Source organism: Aethalodelphis obliquidens, unplaced genomic scaffold (assembly GCF_003676395.1).
Source record: "Aethalodelphis obliquidens isolate GAN/ISIS:26980383/991018 unplaced genomic scaffold, ASM367639v1 scaffold3, whole genome shotgun sequence".
Lineage (NCBI taxonomy): Eukaryota > Metazoa > Chordata > Mammalia > Artiodactyla > Delphinidae > Aethalodelphis > Aethalodelphis obliquidens.
In genome coordinates, this window is record NW_020837947.1 from 12,506,331 (window position 1) to 12,525,844 (window position 19,514).

Below are 19,514 nucleotides of genomic sequence, written 5' to 3' on the forward strand. Positions count from 1 at the left end.
TCTCCGTTTGAAAACCAACTTTATACGTGCTACGTGGTGCTAGAGAAAGCGGGCTGGAAGCATTGGCTGTGTGTTTGAGGAGTACCACAAGCAGAAATACACTCCCCGGAAATTTCTGATGCTCATTGAATGTGTCTTTCCTCAGTCTTTTAAGCAGAGTTTTGAGGTTTAAAAAGGCTACGGAACGTGCTGCAGCAACAGCGTTTTTGCACAAATAGCCCATTTTGCGATAATCAAATTACAGTAGTATCAGCAGGAGAAGCAGGAAAAGCTCGTGTTTGGTCTCTTTTCAGAAAAGGAAGCTGATCCCACTGAAGCCAAGTTTTACTAAAATAGCTCACAATAGGGAACTGTGTCAGGACTGGGCCTGAATGGGTATTTTTGTTAACATTTATTCCGTAGATCCTGCTAACGAGTAAACAAGTCTTGGCATTTATTTGGACAGTTTGGTAGGGGGTGCGTTACCTCCTCTGGGTAGCTAGGGTTTTATTTAGTGAATTACAGATCTGGATCTCCTAGTTAAGTGGTCTGGGTGATTGAAGGCAGCTGGTTTGAAAGATTTTTGACACATTCCTGAAAGGAAAGTTTTCATGTCATGCCAAATATATTATTTTTAAGAAGATGTGTGTGATGAGTTAGTATCTTAACTAGATGTTTTAGTGTCATGCTACTAAAAAGTGGATTTATTGCTTATTTGACAATCCATGTCTAGCATGCAGCCAGCTAGGCACTCATTGGACACTTCCTGACTTTTTCCATCAGAACTCAGAGCTTAGAACCTGCAAAATTCTTGGGCACATATTAATTTGGAACAAAGTCAACTATCTCGAGTTAGTTGCAGTGATGCTGAGGTTTTGGGGAAAGGAGCCTACTTTGCTCTTTGGCTTCTTCCCTCTAACAATCTCCTCCCTACCAGTTCCTCCACTTCCTTGGAGATCTGAATGCTTGAAATTGACAGGAGTATCTCATAGGGTGACATAATGAAACCGAACCAGAAAAAGCCTGCTCTATCTTATCTGCCATTGGAGATATAGGGTGACCCCTAGAGCACTGGTGTTTAGATTTTTTGGATTTTTATTGACCAATGAAATTAAAAATGGAGGAACAACATATAGTTGCCAAATCTTTATTTTGCTATGGAGAACATTAAAAAAAATCTCCAAAAGACAAAAACTAATAGCTACCATTACCATTTTCCAAATGAAGGCATATATTTTAACATCAAAATGTAACAAGGATAAAATCTCAGAATAAATGAAGTCCTTCCCCAGAGAGGACATTGGTGATGTTGCATTGATGTTTTCTCCATGGACTGGTGAAAATTTTGCCAAGGATTGGCATTCACCCTTGGATTGTATGCCAGGAGATGCTTTCAGAAGATCCTACACCCACCATCAACCCACTTCTCGTAGTTTTTGGTTTCCCTTTAATGAATGAGGAGACTGCATGTGTATTCCCGTCTTCTTTGGTGAAAGTTTATTGATATTTTAAAATTATTGAAGAGTGAATGAGTTAACATTATTTCACTTAACTCTGCAGTTATGAGCTTATACTGGTCATGTGCTAAGGAACTGTGACAAATGTTTGAGGGTGTAAATGTATGTGTTGTACCCACATCACTGGTCTTCCACTCAGTTAATATTATTTTGCTTCCCGTCTGGCTCCAGCTTTTGCTTTCCCTCTCTTAATCACCTTTCTCAAGATTTTTTGCTCAATTGGTAAGAATTCAGTGAGAGATTGCAATCTACTTTTTGCTCAAAGCATCCTTCAGTGTTCCAATGAATTCCTCAAAGGAGTCTTTTAGTTACCTGGAGAGCATTGAAGAGTAGGGTAATTCATGACATGGAGGTCTTTCAGATCCTAGAGTAGTGATTCAAAGTTATACAGATTGGTTTTGGAAAATGGGATCATAGTGTCTGTCATACCGGTATAAATACCATCTCTTTTTCTTTTGATTCTTTTATTATTGGCAACTTTTTGAAACGCTGGAATACCTTCCTTGAAAATGAAAAGTAGAGAATGCTGACTTAATCATGATTTATTTTATTCTCTTTTGCTTTTATTTGTGAAAAACAGGCTGCCCAGCGGGCATCTTCGTCTTCACCCAAATTGAATGAAACGTCGCGTTCTTTCTCTTCCATGGAAAACATAAAAAAGACGCCCAGCAGTTTGTCTTCTCTCATATCTAGAGAAAGACAGCCCTGGATGGACGTGGTTGACAGCTCGTCTGCCGCTGAAGACGTGGGACAGTCTGTGACACGCGCTGTGCAGGCCTGCTCACCTGCACCCTCGGAGGCAAATGGTCGCAGGGCCCTGGAAACCAGCTTCGCCACATCAGAAAGTGGAGTTTTGAACTCTTTATCCAGTGATGACGCTTCTTCATTGAGTAGCAACCTAGATCATCTTTGTGTCCCAGACAAGCCGGCTGGATCAGAGATGACAGATAGAGGTAAACCAAGAAACGATTTACTCTTTTTCGAGGATGAATATTTGTATGTGGATGTGGAATGCTAACGTCGATTGTAAAAAGAATGTTTAAAGTCACGAATGATTTAATAATTAAACAGTCAAGTGGGGCTAAGTCCAGGGGCTACTTCTGTAGAGGAGAGATCGCATGTAGAAAACTCCAGCTTCAGGACCATTTATTACCCGCTGTAAGTGTCACCAACCACATGCTTGCAACTATGAGACGTGTTCAGAAAAGAATGATACTTTTTCACCAATCTGAGGTAAAACTTGAGGTTTTTGTTTTGTTTTGTTTTGGTTTTTATTGGTCCCGTGTGCTGTGCTCCGGAGCTTGTGGTGATTAGATCGACATTTTGTAGATGACATCACCACCATGTTTCCAAACATACGCAGAGCTACCACCTTCCCTGGGCTATAAGCACAGATGAGGTCTGGGTCCTCGCAGGTCAGCTCCTGAGGGGCCTTCCTACATGGTGAGCAGGAAGACAGACGGTCTACGTGCACTTTGTGGGGCAGCACGAGGACTTTAGAACCGAAGGAGAGCACAGCTTATGTGTTTGAAGAAAAGCATGTTAAGTCTTAGCAAATGAAAGAGTTTATTGGAGTATGGAAATGAAGAGTGTGGGCTTTCTTAATACTCCATGATTGTTGGTCCTTGTCTTTTATTCAGACTAACTTTTAAAAAATGATTAGTTTTCAGTCATGATGGGTCTTTCCTGATGGTCTGTGCCTTATTCATTCCAGTGTAAAACAAGTTTACCTGATAGCAGATACTTAAAAATGAGAGAATGACGAGTTTGATCTGTATTCTTTCAGTGCACCATTGAGGGGAAGCTGACTGGCTAAAGTCCCATGATCGCCAGTCGGGGTGGCCTGATGACGTAGGTGACAGCTGTCCCCTCTCCCCCAGCCTAATCAGGGAAAGTTTCTTTAAGTTCTCAGATTTTCATAGTTACCCTATTAATTTGATATTTGGTATCAGTAATTTAGGCCAAGAATTACAACTACAGACCCGTGTGTCCGTTGTCACTGCTCCCTGTGACCTTATGTGAAGATGCTTTACATAAGGCAACTCAACATAAGTTGAGTTACCTGCCTGGCCTCTGATGTCATTTTTGTTTGATACCCCTAATTTAGGCCAATTATCTACTTTACAATTAGAAAAAATGGAGTAAATGAAGTCATTGCCAAAATAACCTACTTTTAGAGGTGAATGAGGTAGGGGCAGGGGGATCAATATTGGACTGTACAGAATGGAAGGCAGTAGACTCAAGCTGGCCTCAGCTCTGTGAGGTGTTTTGATATGAAGATATTGGGCTTAATTTGTACCTCTGTGGAAGTATGAAATTGATGCAAATTTTGAGGCCCGTGGTGCAAGTAAAAAGGAGATAATTTTAGGTTCAGCATAAGAAACTTCTTTTTAACATTGAGAACTGTTCAAAATTGAATAGGCTCAATTGCATGTTGCGTGTCGATTACAATTTTTTCTCTTATGAAGATATACTGAAGAGGGAATTTAAGTACCTTGAACTAGATGGCCTCTAACTTGATACTTAGAAGATCCTTCCAGATATAGGCCTGGTGGAACTAAAGAAAATAATGAAGAGGACCATATCTATTATTTTCCTGCTAAAAACTCTGGCTTTAATTATTGGGCCATTAGTAGAACTAAAATGTTTGTTTCATGCATGCACAAATACACATACACTCACGTGCGCACACACACACAGCACCCCGGGATGAGGATGGCTTCAAAAGCAAAGTAGAGAATAAAATTGCATTTGCATTCGTTCTCAAGAGATAACACCGCGGATTGAGTTTTCCTTTAGGACGAGTAACCTGATAGTCATGGGAAGATGCACGCAATTCTTGTCCATGTCTAATGTCATTCTGGGCACGAGTGTGCTGCAGAGCCTGACTGAGTACCAACAGCTCTTGTAATCTAAGAAGGAAGAAACCAGGTATTTTAAAATTTTGAGTTAGGTACAGAGTGACCAACAATATCTGTATGCTTCTTCAAACAGCTTGACATAAAGGTATTCCTTGGAGTAGAAGGAAGAGAAAATAAAACTATTTTTCCCCTCACTGCTCTGTTGGCACTTGCCATATGTTACAAAATTTTTGCTGATGATTTTCTCCTGCTGCTGGGGATTTGGTTAAATTCCCAGCAGAGTTAAACTACATAAAGTCATTGCTATGGAAACAGCAACCCAGTTTTCGCTTGCGTTTGCGATGACGTGCTGTTGAGTAATCAGATTGAGTACTGTGCTTTTTTTTTTTTTTTTTTAACGTGTGTTTGTGTGTTGGAAGAGAAGGTAGCGTTTCATTTTTGTGTCTTCTAAAAATTATTATTATTTTAGCTGCCAATTAAAAAAAAAGTGCTGAAATTCCTGTGTTTGAAATATTGTTCAGCAATTTTTATAATAGGGATTGAAGTTCCGACATGGTCCATGACAGGAGTTAGGATTTTAGATTAAGTCCTAGTTTCAAGATGTGTTTGCTGGAGAAAGAGGCTTTTATCCTAGAAAAGATTCTTAAAGGTTAATAACTGAGCCCTGAAACAAGCAGACAGAATGTATTATAGCCTTCTTTTTATTTAGACAATGAGAGAAATATTTTGCAGTTGGTATGCGATTAAAATTGTGGTTGCTACAATTTTATACCGAATTTAAACCTTTTTAGACATTTTTCCCCTGCAAAGTAAGCTATTTAAACAATGCAGGGTGTTAATTGCATTCTATTGCCTTTCTACATTGGGAGTGCCAGAGCTCTTGAGACTCTTCACTGAGTCTTTCCACAAAGTGTAATGGGGTAAGAGGTGATGGGGTTAAATGGAATATTCATCTCAGCTCAGTTTTACTCTATACCGTTTCTTTCTTTAATGAAAGGTTATTTGACCCATGACTCACGCCTGTGTGATGATGACTCACATTGTATTTCTCTACTTACATTATGCTGGCGATGTGGAGACAGTCTGACTTATACTTACTCCATGAATGGGGTGACCCTACCCTGGGTGCTATAACCACTAACAAGACTAATACCCAATTTATGCAAATAAATTGTTAAGTACAAGTACAGACAGGATGGACCTGGGAATCATGTTGAAAAAAATGCATTTTTAATGAAGATATATACATACTAGCGCATGCATGACATCTCAGAAAAGTGACATAAATGGGCCAGATTTTAGGATTTAACAATTACCAAAAATTTTACACAATTTTAGGGCAAACAGTACAGATGCGGCATTATTTTAGCCAGCTACCTCAGATGATGCTGTAGGAATTATGAGGTATGTCTCTTTAGGAAGCAAGATAATAATAAAAGAAAAAGTTGATTAATGAACTCCATTCAATTAAGCATTATTATTATTATTTTTAAGTACCTAACATGTACTCATGTACTTTGTGCTAATAGGAATACAAAAACAAGCAAGATACAATTTCTGGTCTAAAATATTTTAATGTGTAATGGAGAGAGTGGGAAGAATAAGACTCATTTAACAAAAGAAAGCAGAGTAAAATAAGTGCCACAGAGACATACAAAGTACTCAGAGGGATTTGAAAGAGAGCAGGAACTCAAAATACGGAAGATCGTATCTAAGTGATCTAAGCTGATCTAAGATCTAAGTGGGAAGGTCTGCAGGTAGAGAGGTGAGCCATGGAAAAGAGGAATGGAAAATAAATTTGGGTGATGTTGAATACTGGGCTCGTTGTTAGTTTATTTCAATAGATAATAGATGACGATTTCTAATCAGGGTAATCATATAATTGGAGGTGCACTTTAGAAAAATTACATGAGCTTAAGAATTTGGGGGTAGAAAAGTGTAAGGGGACAAAGGAAATTAGAAGAGTTAGGAAGCTTGTGTAATAGCTGGGGTGGCAGAGGGGATAAGAAGCAAAGGAGAGATTTACCTGAGGGGTTCTATAGCATGTCTAACAAGGTGAAGACCAATCTTGGTTTTTGTATCTCTGCTACTTAATTTAGTCCCTAGAAAATTTCCTAGTGATCCTATCTTTTGAACTATAATTTGCGAAGTGATTTGAAAATGGGAGTAAATATTTACTACTGGAAAAATCTTGAATCTATAATTCTTGACCTCAATAGCATTAATCTCAAGCATGGATGACTCACTACCTGCTTTCTCTGCTTCATCTCAAGTGGCCCAAAATCGCTGGATGATGTCATGAAATAATGCTGATGAGGTTACCTGCAAATTTATGCCGTATAACTAGGTCAATTATAGTTCTCAGACCTTAATCTCATTTTTTGGGGAATATAGTTGATGAACAATATTATGTTAGTTCAGGTATTCTATATAGTGATTTAACATTTGTGTACATTAGAAATGATTACCATGATAAGTCTAGTGACCATCTGTCTCCGTACAAAGTTATTACAATATTATTGACCATATTCCTTATGCTATATGTTACTTCCCCATGATTTAATTGTTATATAACTGGGGTTTGTACCTCTTAATCCCCTTCATTTATTTATCTAACCCTCCCCCCCACCCTGCCCTCCTTTCAGGCAACCACCTATTTGTTCTCTGTAGCTATGAGTCTGTTTTTGTTTTGTTTTTATTTTTTAAAATTTTTTCTTTTTTAATAAATTTATTTATTTATTTTTGGCTGCACTGGGTCTTTGTTGCTGCACGCGGGCTTTCTCTAGTTGTGGCGAGCAGGGGCTACTTTTCGTTACGGTGTGCGTGCTTCTCATTGCGGTGGCTTCTCTTGTTGCGGAGCACGGGCTCTAGGTGTGCGGGCTTCAGTAGTTGTGGCACGCGGGCTTTGTTGCTCCACAGCATGTGGGATCTTCCCGGACCAGGGTTTGAACCCGTGTCCCCTGCATTGGCAGGTGGATTCTTAACCACTGCACCACCAGGGAAGTCCCTGTTTTGTTTTTTAGATTCCACATATAACTGAGATCAGTAGTTTTTTGGTGGCATCTTTAGGATTTTCTACCTATAGTATCATGTCATCCGCAAACAGTGACAGTTTACTTCTTCCTTTCCAATTTGGATTCCTTTTTCTCGTCTGCTGTGGCTGGGATTTCAATACTATGTTGAATAAAAGTGGTAAGAGTGGACATCCTTGTCTTGTTCCTGATCTTAGAAGAAATGCTTTCAGCTTTTCACTGTTCAGTGTGATGTTGACTAGTTTTCTCATGTATGACCTTTATTATGTTGAGGAATGTTCCCTCCGTAGCCACATTGTTGGGAGTTTTTATTATAAATGGATGTTGAATCTTGTCAAAAACTTTTTCTGCATCTATTGAGATGATCATATGGTTTTTATTCTTCAATTTGTTGATGTGGTGTATCACATTGCTATAGTTGCAGTTACTGAACCAGCCTTGTATCCCTGGGATAAATCCCACTTGGTCGTGATGTATGATCCTTCTAATGTATTGTCGCATATGGTTTGCTAATATTTTGTTGAGGATTTTTACATCTGTGTTCATCAGTGATATTGGCCTGTGATTTTCTTCTTTTATAGTATCTTTGTCTGGTTTTAGTGTCAGGGTGATGCTAGCCTCATAGAATGAGTTCAGAACTGTTCTGTCCTCTTCAATTTTTTTGGAATAGTTTCAGAAGAATAGGTGTTAACTCTTCTTTAAATGTTTGGTAGAATTCACCTGTGAAGTTGTGTGGTCCTGGACTTTTGTTTGTTGTGAGTTTTTAAATTACTGATTCAATTTCATTGTTGATGATCAGTCTCTTCATATTTTCTATTTCTTCCTGATTCAGTCTTGGGAGTTTGCATGTTCTAGGAATTTATTCATTTCTTCTAGGTTCATTTTATTGGTGTATATTTGTTTGTAGTAGTAATCTCTTATGATCCTTTGTATTCATGTAGTGTTGCTTGTAACCTGTCTTTCATTTCTGTTTTTGAGTCCTTTTTTTCTTGATGAATCTGGTTAACGGCTTAGCAGTTTTGTTTACTTTTCAAAGAATCAGATCTTAGTTTCACTGATCTTTTCTACTCCTTAGTCTCTTATTTATTTACGCTTTGATCTTTACTATTTCTTTCTACTAACTTTGGGGTTTGTTCTTTTTTTAGTTCCTTTAGGTACAGGGTTAGATTGTTTATTTGAGATTTTTGTTTGTTTGTTTCTCAGGGTAAGCTTATATTACTATAAACTTCCTTCTTAGAACTGCTTTTGTTATTCCCATAGACTTTGGATCAGTGTGTTTCCATTTTCATTTGTCTCCAGGTATTTTTACACAAAGCTGGGGAATATTCTTTGTGCCCCTGGTCTGAGAATGACGTCCCTGATCTGCAAGTCTTCTTGAACGCATACACCTGCAGTTTACACTTTACTTCTGTGAAGAATCTTGTGCAGTCCTTTGAGATGCTCGCAACCTAATGGTCTCAGATTCATTTGTTTGTCTCTTTGATTATACCCTCCTGACCCTTCCTGGCTGTTCCGGAGACTCCTGAATATATGTCACCCTGTGCATCAAGAGCAAGGAACTAGAATGATATGAGCACGTGTCTGGATTTTCAACTAGAAATGGAAACTATAAGATCAGTTTTTACAGGTAGATCCTTCTTGTCTAGACAACACCATAAGCCTTTGACATCTTTTCCTGCACTACCCTTTGGTTGTTAATTTTTAATTTCTCTCCCTACAATTTTATTTCTTCTTAATTAAAGCCGAGGCAAATAAGGTTCTATTTGCCTCAAACTACAAAACTATAGTAAGCAGCCAATTGACAAACATTTCAAAGTAGATTTTAATTTTTAGAGCAATTTTAGGTTCACAGCAAAATTGAGAGGCAGGTACAGAGACTTCCTGTCTACCCCTGCCCCTACGCATAATAGCCTTTTCCATTATCAATGTTCCTCCCACTAAAGTAGTATATTTTTTAAAACTGATGAACTTACACTGACACGTCATAATTACCCAAAGTCCATAGTTTAACTTAGGGTTCACTCTTAGTGTTCTACATTCTGTGGGTTTGGACAAATGTATAACAACGTGTATCCATTAATACTGTATCATACAGAGTATTTTCACTGTCCTACAAATTCTCTGTACCCCACCTTTTAATCCTTCCCTTCTCCAATGCCTAGCAACCACTGATCGTTTTACTATCTCCATAGTTTTGCCTTTTCCAGATGCAAATTCATGTCATATATGAACAAAGATAGTTTTATTTATTCCTTCCCAATCTGTATACTTTTATCTCCTTTTCTTGTGTTATTGTGTTGGCTAGGACTTTCAGTACAATGTTGAAGAGGAGTAGTGGGAGGGGACATCCTTGGCCTTGTTACTGATCTTAGTGGGAAAGCTTCTAGTTTCTCACCATTAAGTATGAAGTTAGCTGTAGGTTTTTTGTAGATATTCTGTATTGAGTTGAGGAATTTTCTTTCTTTTTTTTAAAATTAATTAATTAATTTTATTTATTTTTGGCTACGATGGGTCTTCGTTGCTGTGCACGGGCTTTCTCTAGTTGCAGCGAGCAGGGGCTACTCTTCGTTGTGGTGCCGGGCTTCTCATTGCGGTGGCTTCTCTTGTTGCAGACCACAGGCACCTACGGGCTTCAGTAGCTGTGGCTCGAAGGCTCTAGAGCTCAGGCTCAGTAGTTGTGGCACACGGGCTTAGTTGCTCTGCAGCATGTGGGATCTTCCTGGACCAGGCCTCGAACCCATGTCTCCTGTATTGGCAGGCAGATTCTCAACCACTGTGCCACCAGGGAAGCCGCCAGGAATTTTCTTTTTATTCCTTGATTACGGAGAAGTTTTTTTTTTTTAATCACAAATGAGTATTGGGTTTTGTTAAATGCTTTTTCTGTGTCTATTGATATTATCATGTGTTTTTTTCCTTCTTCCTCTTAAGCCTATTGATGTGATCGACTACATTAATTTATTTTCTAATGTTGAGCCAGCCTTGCATATCTGGGATAATTCCCACTCGGTCATGGTGTAAAAATTTTTTATTCTTCAATTTGCTAATATTTTGCTGAGGAATTTTGCATCTATGTTCATGAGGTATATTGGTTTTCAGCAATGAAATGTATTTGTCTGGATTTGATGATTAGGGTAATGCTGGCCTCATAGAATGAGTCAGGAAGTATTCCCTCTGCTTCTGTCTTCTGAAGGAGATTGTAGAGAATTGGTATAATTTTTTCTTTAAATGTTTGGTAGAATTCATCAGTGAACCCATATGGGACTGGTGCTTTGTTTTAGAAGGTTATTAATTATTGATTCAATTAGAAGGTTTTTCAATTATTGATTGAATATAGGCCTATTCAGATCATTTATTTCTTCTTGTGTGAGTTTTGTTTCTTTTAAAGAATTGGTCTGTTTCAGCTAGGTTATTAAATTTTTGGGCACAGAGTAGCTCATAGCATTTTCTTACTATCCTTTTAATGTCCCATGGGTTCTGTAGTGATAACCCTCTTTTTCATTTCTGCTGTTAGTAATTTGTGTCCTTTCCCTTTTTCTCTAACCAAAAACAAATTTTAATTTTTACTTTTACTCTATCTAGACACTTGACATTTAGTAAGAATCGTTTACTTACTGAGTTTTTAAAGAATCCAAATCCAGAATTAGCTTGCTGTGTTTCTTATGTATGGATATATGAAGGAGGTGAGAATGAGATTAAGAATGGAAATTTTGACCAAACAGTGAATGTTTAACAAATATGTTGTGAGGAGGTATTATATTTCTGGCTCAGTTGTTGGCATTTGGAGATGCTTTTTGAAGATAACAAAGGCAATAGCCCTCTTGCATAGAACTTACAGTCTGGTGCATATGTCTGTTTTGGCAGGGTTTGGAGACAATTAGCAGGTAAGTAGAAGAACAGGATAATTTCTGGTAGTGAGTAAGTTCTATAAGGGAAATTAGGTAAGGGTATATAATAATGGAGGTAGGAAGAAGGACCCTTATTTAGATGACTGGTTGGGGAGGATCTCCATGAGGAGGCAATGTTTGATCTGGGACCTGAATTTCACAAGGAAACCTACACATATAAACAATAGCTGGCAACATGCCCTAGACAGAGAGAAAGTAGAGTATAAATGCTATAGGACTGGCACAAATTTTGCGGTTCAGGAAACAGAAATAAATCCAGCATGGCTGGAGCAGAGTGGGTAGGGGCAGCATAGGAAGATACTGGAGAATTCAGTAGCAGCTGGCTATGTGGTAACTAGTGGGTCCTTTAAGGTATTTGGATTTTGTTCTAAGTGCAATGAGCTATTTTTGGAGGAACTGAAGCTGAGGAATGTTTTGGTGTGGTTTACATTTTAAAAAGATCACTTCACTGTATGAAAAATGGGTATTAGGAATGTAGCTGTCGAAATAGACCAACAATGAAATGATGGTAGCAATGGGGTGGGGAGCAGAAAAAATACACATATTTGGGATATATTATAAACATACAATGTAAGAATGTAAGATTCATAAAGGATTGTTGCCTGGTTTAGTCTATCCCTAGTCTTTCAACTGCACTGCCCGAGTACACAGTGGACATTCAAAGATATGTGATGGGTGAGCTTAATAAAGGGATCAAACGTGTGAGGGAAAGAGGAATCAAGGATGAGTCATAAGTTTTCCAGAACATTCAGTCCTCTACGGAATGAAATATAATCTCAACTGTATAGAATTTTTATCACTTCCTGGGAAAAGGTTTATTAGTAGGGATTTAATGGCCATGTTGAAATATGTAACTCTAAATGTGTACACTGAGGATTTCCTATAAGGCAGAAATAAGGATGTCTTGCAAGTAAGTATAGATCACACTAGATTATAACCATAGACGTAAGGACAAGAGAGCACCATCTTGAAAAGGTAAGGGCATTTATCTGCTCCAAACCTTCATTTTCTGCTTGTGAAATTGTATTGGGGTAACTTCTTCTTCCTCTTGCCTCACTGCTCTTGGCATGAAGTGCTCCTCATATCTTTCCCCTCCTTCTGAATCTTCCGTGTTTTGTCTTTTGCTAATGTCAACAAGAAAGATCTTCTTAAAAATATATCATCCCTTTATTGAGTCTAAATCATTAGATTATTGACCTAAGTTTGGAGAACGTTTTCTAGACTGACCCCTCCAGACATTCTGAGCCAGTCTAACAGAAGTAAAGGGTCACTAACATTTACCTCAAATTCCTACCAACTCAACAATATTGAGATACTGATGCTTTAGAGCAGGGATTCTGGAACCCTCCCTTGAGCAAGCCAGATTTTTAAAAAAACTATGATATGGCACAGAGAAAATAGATGCTGCTTTCTGGACAAGTCTCAACTTTCTAGCTGTAATTTCAGTCCTTTTCTCTTCCGGTGAGCTGAGGCTGTTTCTGCATGACTAATTGCTGGGAAGCAGTCTAGCCTTGCTACTCAGAGTATGTCCATGGACCAGCACTTCAGACATCACCTAGGAGCTCCTTAAAAATTTAGCGTCTCAGTGCCCGCCATCCCAGACTGAATGAATCAGAAACTGTATTTTACCAAGATCCCTAGGTGGTTGTTTGCTTATTAAAGTTGGAGAAGACTGCTCCGGAAGTGCCTGGGCCTGCACAGTGTGGAAGCAAACTTTTATTCCTCATTCCACACTGCTTTACATTTTGGAAAGATCACTTACTGTTTTCCAAGAATCTCCACATTTTTTCTCATCTATAAAATAAAAATAGTTTTCATCTTCCTTGGCAAAGAACTCGTGAGGCGTGATGCCTTATGTGGAGAAGGAAATTAAAGTCCTGTTATTTTATGTAAGAGACTAAAATATGCACTTGAGAGGAAGGATAACAGTTGCGTTGAAAACACTTGATTGTCAGACAAAAGTCTTTCATTTTGCCACAGAAGACAAGGGAGATAGAAATAATTAACTTGGCTTCTGTTTCCAGAGGGAGAGAGACCAGTGGTCTTTTCTGCCAATCTTTTTTTTTGCTCTTTTTATAATCTGGTAAGATAAGGGAACAATGTAATGTTTCCTAATATGATATTAGAATTTAGAAACATATTTATTTAAAAAAGGTGAAATGGAGATTTTTTAAAATATTACTCTATTGAGAAGCCTTTGAAAGGTACAGGGGTAGCCCTGTAGGATTAGCCAGCCAGCGCTAGTCTTCCATACAACCGTTAGGAAGGACTCGGTTCACCCCGGCTTTGGGGTCAGGTGCAAGCTGTGTTTTCCTGTGTGCTTGTACCCTTTGGGTCTTTTTTTTGTCCTATGATCCTATTTATCATCTGCTTCCATTATTACTGGATGTTCATTTTATTGTCCTGTGAAGACCTAGGCACCAGCCATGAGTAACAGTAAAACAGTATAAAATCCCCATTTAGGTCATGGATGAGGTTAGATCACAGGTCTTTCCCATGAGTATCTAGCAATATGTTGTATATCTCTCAGATTATGATACAAAAAAGGCAAATAGGGACAGGAATATGTGTGTGGAAGGGCGATAATCTCTGATATTTTTAACTTAAAGGTAATATATATTGATATAAATATATTAAATAATAATAAAATTATCCAAAGAGGCGGTCCTCTTTATTTTTCATTTAGGGAATGTACTTTATGCCATGTTATTTCAAGATTCTAAAGTTTATTTTCGTCTTTACTGATTTAATATTGTTGAATTAGATATAAGATCTGAATATAATCATTTTACTCTGACATAATTACAAATTAATGTGTTAGTCGAAAGTATTTTTATTTTCTATCACAATCTTTAGCAGCACAACTGAGCAGCTTGGTGAACACAGAGAAAGCAAAGAAGTCATTCTGTTTATCTTCTTTGTTGTATACTTGTTTGGTTTGTTTCTTGAGGTTTGTTAAATATATATTACTTTAAAAATACTGTGGTATTAAAAGCTATGTATTCAGGCTTTATTTGAGGTAGAGTCCCCACCTGCCTATCTGTAAAAAAATGATGTGTACAATTATTGTGTTCTTGTGGGACTGAAAACTCCCAGAGTCGCCAATGCTAATGTTCCGCTCTAAGAGTCAGATGTCTTTTCATTTAGATTTCTTAAGACTTTCTAATGTCTCCAGTTTAACTCCAGGACTGTTGCCATGCTTAGTATTTCTCCTATGCAAGTGTCATCGGTTATCATGATAATCTTATAAAAGTCTACTTTTTAATAGCGCTATTGACGTATGCTTCACATACCATAAAATTCACATACAAAAACATACAGTTCAGTGGTTTTTAGTATATTCATAGACTTGTGCAACTAGATCCACAATCTAATTTGAGGACATTTTAGCACCACACACAGGAAAAACCCCATACATATTAGCAGTCACTCCCCGTTCCTACTTGTCCCTTCCTCAGCCCCAGGCAACCACTAATCTACTTTCTGTCTCCATGGATTTGTTTATTCTGGACATTTCATTATAAATGGACGATACAGTATGTGTCTTTTGTGACTGGCTTTTTTTACTTCGAAGAATTTTTCAAGGTTCAGCCATGTTTTAGTATGTGTCAGTACTTCATTTCTTTTAATGACTAATACTCCATTGCATGCGTGTACCACAATCTGTTACCCCACTCATCAGTTGATGAGCATTTAGGCTGTTCGCACCTTTTGTCTATATCATTCATGACATTCATGCACAAGTTTTGTGTTAACATGTTTTTAATTTTCTTGAGTATATAACTAGAAATGGAATTGGTGGGTCATATGGTAACTTAAAATGCTACATTTAGCATTTTGAGGAATTACCAAACGGTTTCCTAAAGTGGTGGGTCCATTTTATAGTCCCACCAGCAACTTTAAGGGTTCCAGTTTCTCCACATCCTTGGCCACACTTCTTATTGTGCCTTTTTGATTTTAGCCATCCTGATGAGTGTGAAATAGTATCTCATTGTGGTTTTTTTTTTTTTTTTTTTTTTTTTTTTTTTTGGGGTGCGCGTCCCTCTCATTGTTTTGGCCTCTCCCGTTGTGGAGCACAGTCTCTGGATGCGTAGTCTCAGTGGCCATGGCTTACCGGCCCAGCCGCTCCGCGGCATGTGGGATCTTCCCGGACCGGGCACGAACCCATGTCCCCTGCATCGGCAGGCGGACTCGCAACCACTGCGCCACCAGGGAAGCCCTCATTGTGGTTTTGACTTGCATTTCTCTAATGACTGATGATACTGAGCATCTTTTCATGTGCTTATTGACAAAAACCTACTTTTGATGTCTGCACAGCCTGAGCCAAAAACTCTAATTGTGTTGAAATGTAGTTTTGAATATTTTCTCCTTTTTTAATAATATTGTAGTGAACAAAGAAGTTTACTGACCAATACTTTAATTTAGTTGCAAAGTTAGCCCAACATCTTTGCTCTTCATTTTATGAAAGAGTATTGGGCACACCTGTGGGCTTTCTGGTAGTAGAAGGGGGAAAACTATTGCCTAAAGACACTTAATCTTATAAGAGTAAATGTAAAGTAAGTGAGTGCGCTTAATTTTGATGCTGCTAAACTACTGTTGTATGCTTTTCTCTTTGGTGAGACCTTTTCTGCAGTTCTTCTAAGGCCATACTTCCTGTATGATCCTCTATCAAGCTTGTTCTCAGGACGGGAGCTAAAATGCATAGACACTAGAGAGTACATGGTAGAAAACAATCTTATTGTCTATCTTTCCCAACATTATTTTCAGACTGAAGTGAATAAAGGACTGAAGTTCTTAGTAAGAAATTAAAGCACCATCAAGAGATGGTTTTCTTTGAGTAACTTTCTGTATCATTTGAGACTCTTTCAGCTGCACATGCTTGAAAACGACACTCAGAATACCTTAACAAAGGCAATATACTGGCTCCCATAAGCTAAGAGGGCAGTAATGCTATCACCGAAATCCATGTGTCAGTTGGATCCTATGGATTGGCTCCATTCTCATGATTCTTGGCATGATTTCTGGAATCTTCCAGGTTACATCATCACACCACTCCGTTTAGGAAAATAGAGAAATTGATTCCCTGATACCCCAAACCAAAGTCTCAGAATTGAGTCTCTTTGGCCCCAGTGGGCCTGATCTGAGACACGTGCTCATCCCTGGGTGAATGACTGTGGCTAGCATGATGGAACTGCCACTGGCTCAGCCTAGCACATCCAGGGTCCCCCCGGATCCTGGGTGGAGTCACTTTACTGGAAGCATTTGAGCTGAGGCTGGCAAGGTGTGGTTAACAAAGAGAAGGGAGGTGTGTGGCATGAGGAATTATTATTATCTGCTGAAAGCCACAGACCACAGGTGGATTCCTTCATTCAAAGAACAGTTCTAGGAAGGACATTAAAAAGTGATCTGGGACAATGGTTCTCAAGCTTTAGAGTGTGTACTGGTTTGTAAGGTTATCCTGCCCCACCATTGTATTTTAGAAACAGAGAACTAACTTGGTTTCACAGGTTTATAGGTGGAGAGGAACTTTGCCCCAGGATGAATCATTCCCTGAGTCCCACCAATCTCTGATTTAGATGATATTTGGGTGAGATTTGAGACTTAAGAGTTGATGTTTGAATGGGTTAAGACTTTTGGAGATGTTGGGATGAGTGAATGTATTTTGCATGTGAGAGGGACATAAATTTTGGGAGGTTAGATTATGTACTATTATGGGTTCAATTGTGTCCTTCCAAAGTTCCTGTGTTGAAGTCATAACCACTGAGACCTCAGAATGTGACCTTATTAGGAAATGGTTATTTTTTGCAGGTGTAATTAGTTAAGAGGTCAATAGGGTGAGCCCCTAATCCATATGACTGGTGTCTGTAAAAGGGGGAAATTTGGACACAGAGACATGCACACTGTAAAACACCATGTGAAGATTAGAGTTATGCTGCCACAAGCCAAGGAACCACCAGCAGCTGGAAGAGAGGCCTGGAACAGATCCTTCCCTACAGCCTTCAAAGGGAACATGGCCCTGGTATGACAAAGTACCACCAACTGAGCGGCTTAGACAATAAAAATTTATGTCTCACAGTTTTGGAGGCTGGAAGCCTAAGATCAAGGTATCAGGAGGGCCTTGTTTTAGGACCATGTCAAATGTTCTGTCCTTGATTAACTGGGTTTATTGTTATTTATTTATTTTAATAGAAGAGACAAAAGTGTCTGAAGATGATGAAATGGAGAAGCTCTACAAATCGTTAGAGCAAGCTAGTCTCTCTCCTCTTGGGGACCGGCGACCTTCAACCAAAAAGGAGTTGAGAAAGTCCTTTGTCAAGCGGTGCAAAAATCCATCCATAAATGAGAAGCTCCACAAAATCCGGACTCTGAACAGCACATTAAAGGTAAGAAATTTCGGACTGTGGATGAACTCTGTGGATGTGGCGTGAGAAAAGGCTGGTTCTGTGGAATGATTTATGCTAACCACATGTGTGGGTGGAGGGTAGGGAAAGGCAGTAAAAGCCAATACAGTCTCTATAGGGTGAGTTGACCCTTGACATTCTTAAAACAGTGGGAAATTCACACAGTAGCACCCAATGCAGTTTTTTTGTTTTGTTTGTTTTGTTTTGTTTTGTTTTTACAATAGGCCTTGATTTTTGCATTCCCTCTGGTGTAAAATTTCAAATACTGAGCTCCTACATGGCAAGGATCATGTGTAATTGGTTTTTGTACCCTACGACCTGGAATAATAAATGTTGCTGAGAGCCTGAGATAGTCAACTGGTGAGAATACACAGTAAAATTTAATAAGATCTTGGGATTTTGCCTGATTCATTAAAGGGTGCCGTTCTTTTATACTATATCCAGAAGAAACTTCCTACGTTTCAGATATAGCAGACTTACATGATGCTAAGCTCTTGAGTCTGGAGCCAAGAACACCATGAGAGCTGGGCAGTGGGAAACAGACACTTCACGGTAGCAGACGAGCAGATGTTTTCACAGTGAGAATAAGACACAGGGCACAGGACGTACTGAAGCTATGTTCATGGCCTCCCATAACTAAAATGGTTCTTTATAACAAAAGCATCCCGCTTTCACGTTGAGATTATAGCACAAACAAGTAGAGGCCAGAATACTTGGTAAAACAGTCCTGAATTAGCAGAAGATTTATAGATTCTGGAAAGCCTTGCAGACCCGCAATTTAATGCTGTTTTGTACATGTCCTTTTGCATCATGAATTTGAATCCCTCTCCAGGAAGAAATATCAGCAATCAAAAGGACAAGGCTACAAAAGATGGTGGAGTGACTCTCAGTCAGATGTCCCAGTGAGTCAGTGGAAGACCTAAGCCCCCTAAAAGCCTTGTAAAAATAAGGCTGAAAAATAAAAGGCAAAGGTGTATTTTATTTATACAAAGAAAACCCAAATGTAGAGGAAATTCCCTAGCATTTAATGATGAAAGACATCACTAGCACTCATTTCAAAGTCAAATATGTTCTATTCCATAGTATTTACAGAGTTGATAAATGTGTTTGGTCATCCAATGTAATATGCCGTACTGTGTTGGGATTTTACTGTCTTATTTGTGATAACTGATACGAGTGAATACATTTTTTATTGAACAAATACTTTCCGACTCTTACTATGTATGAGGCACTACTCTAGGACACTGGGACCACTGAGAAGACCCCACTGGACAATGGAAACATAAAGGAAAACAATTGCTATGAGATGTGATAAGTGCTATAGTTGATATCAGCTTTGGTAGCCCAGAGGAGGGAAACAGCTGCCTACCTGAGGCCATTAGGGACAATGCCATGGAGATGCTGAAACTGGCCCATCATAAGAGATGAAGAAAATCAGGAAGAGAAGGAAGTGCATTCAAGGAGGAGGAGCTGGCCTAGGCAGATGCATAAAAGTGGATGAGATGTTGCAGCCCACATTGGGAGAAGTAGGGAATAGAGGCTAAGGAGAGCCTGGACAGTTCAGGCTACTTCTAGAAGGAGAAAGACGGTGGTCTCAGCTTTCCAAAGAGCAGGAAACTCAGGATTCTGGACCTTCATCCGACCATGGCCAGGGGCTTGGAAACTGGGAGCGCAGGTTTGTACAAAGAATTCAAAGGTTTTACTGACGCAGCTGGTTCTCTGTGATGTCTTGTTCTCCATGCACTATGGCCACAGGCTTGAGGAACTCAGCATCTTTTTCTTTTCTTCCCAGGTATTAGTTATCTATTGCTAGGGAACA

The 19,514-nt window shown here is 38.9% G+C and overlaps 2 protein-coding genes across 10 annotated transcripts in view; one reads left to right on the forward strand and one right to left on the reverse strand.

Annotated features, from left to right (window-relative positions):
* The window catches only part of IPCEF1 (interaction protein for cytohesin exchange factors 1), a 183,006-nt gene that overhangs the window by 152,387 nt on the left and 11,105 nt on the right, over window positions 1-19,514 (forward strand). For 8 of the 9 annotated variants that reach the window (XM_027082952.1, XM_027082988.1, XM_027082962.1 and 5 more), the window contains 2 exons: window positions 2,077-2,449; window positions 17,484-17,677. In XM_027082952.1, coding sequence (XP_026938753.1) covers window positions 2,077-2,449; window positions 17,484-17,677 — 567 coding nt within the window. Of the gene's footprint in view, window positions 1-2,076; window positions 2,450-17,483; window positions 17,678-18,935; window positions 19,371-19,514 lie in introns of all 9 variants that reach the window. The other variant, XR_003427982.1, reaches the window with a different exon arrangement.
* Window positions 1-19,514, reverse strand: part of OPRM1 (opioid receptor mu 1) — a 161,009-nt gene that overhangs the window by 49,542 nt on the left and 91,953 nt on the right. The gene's annotated exons all lie outside the window — the stretch shown is intronic.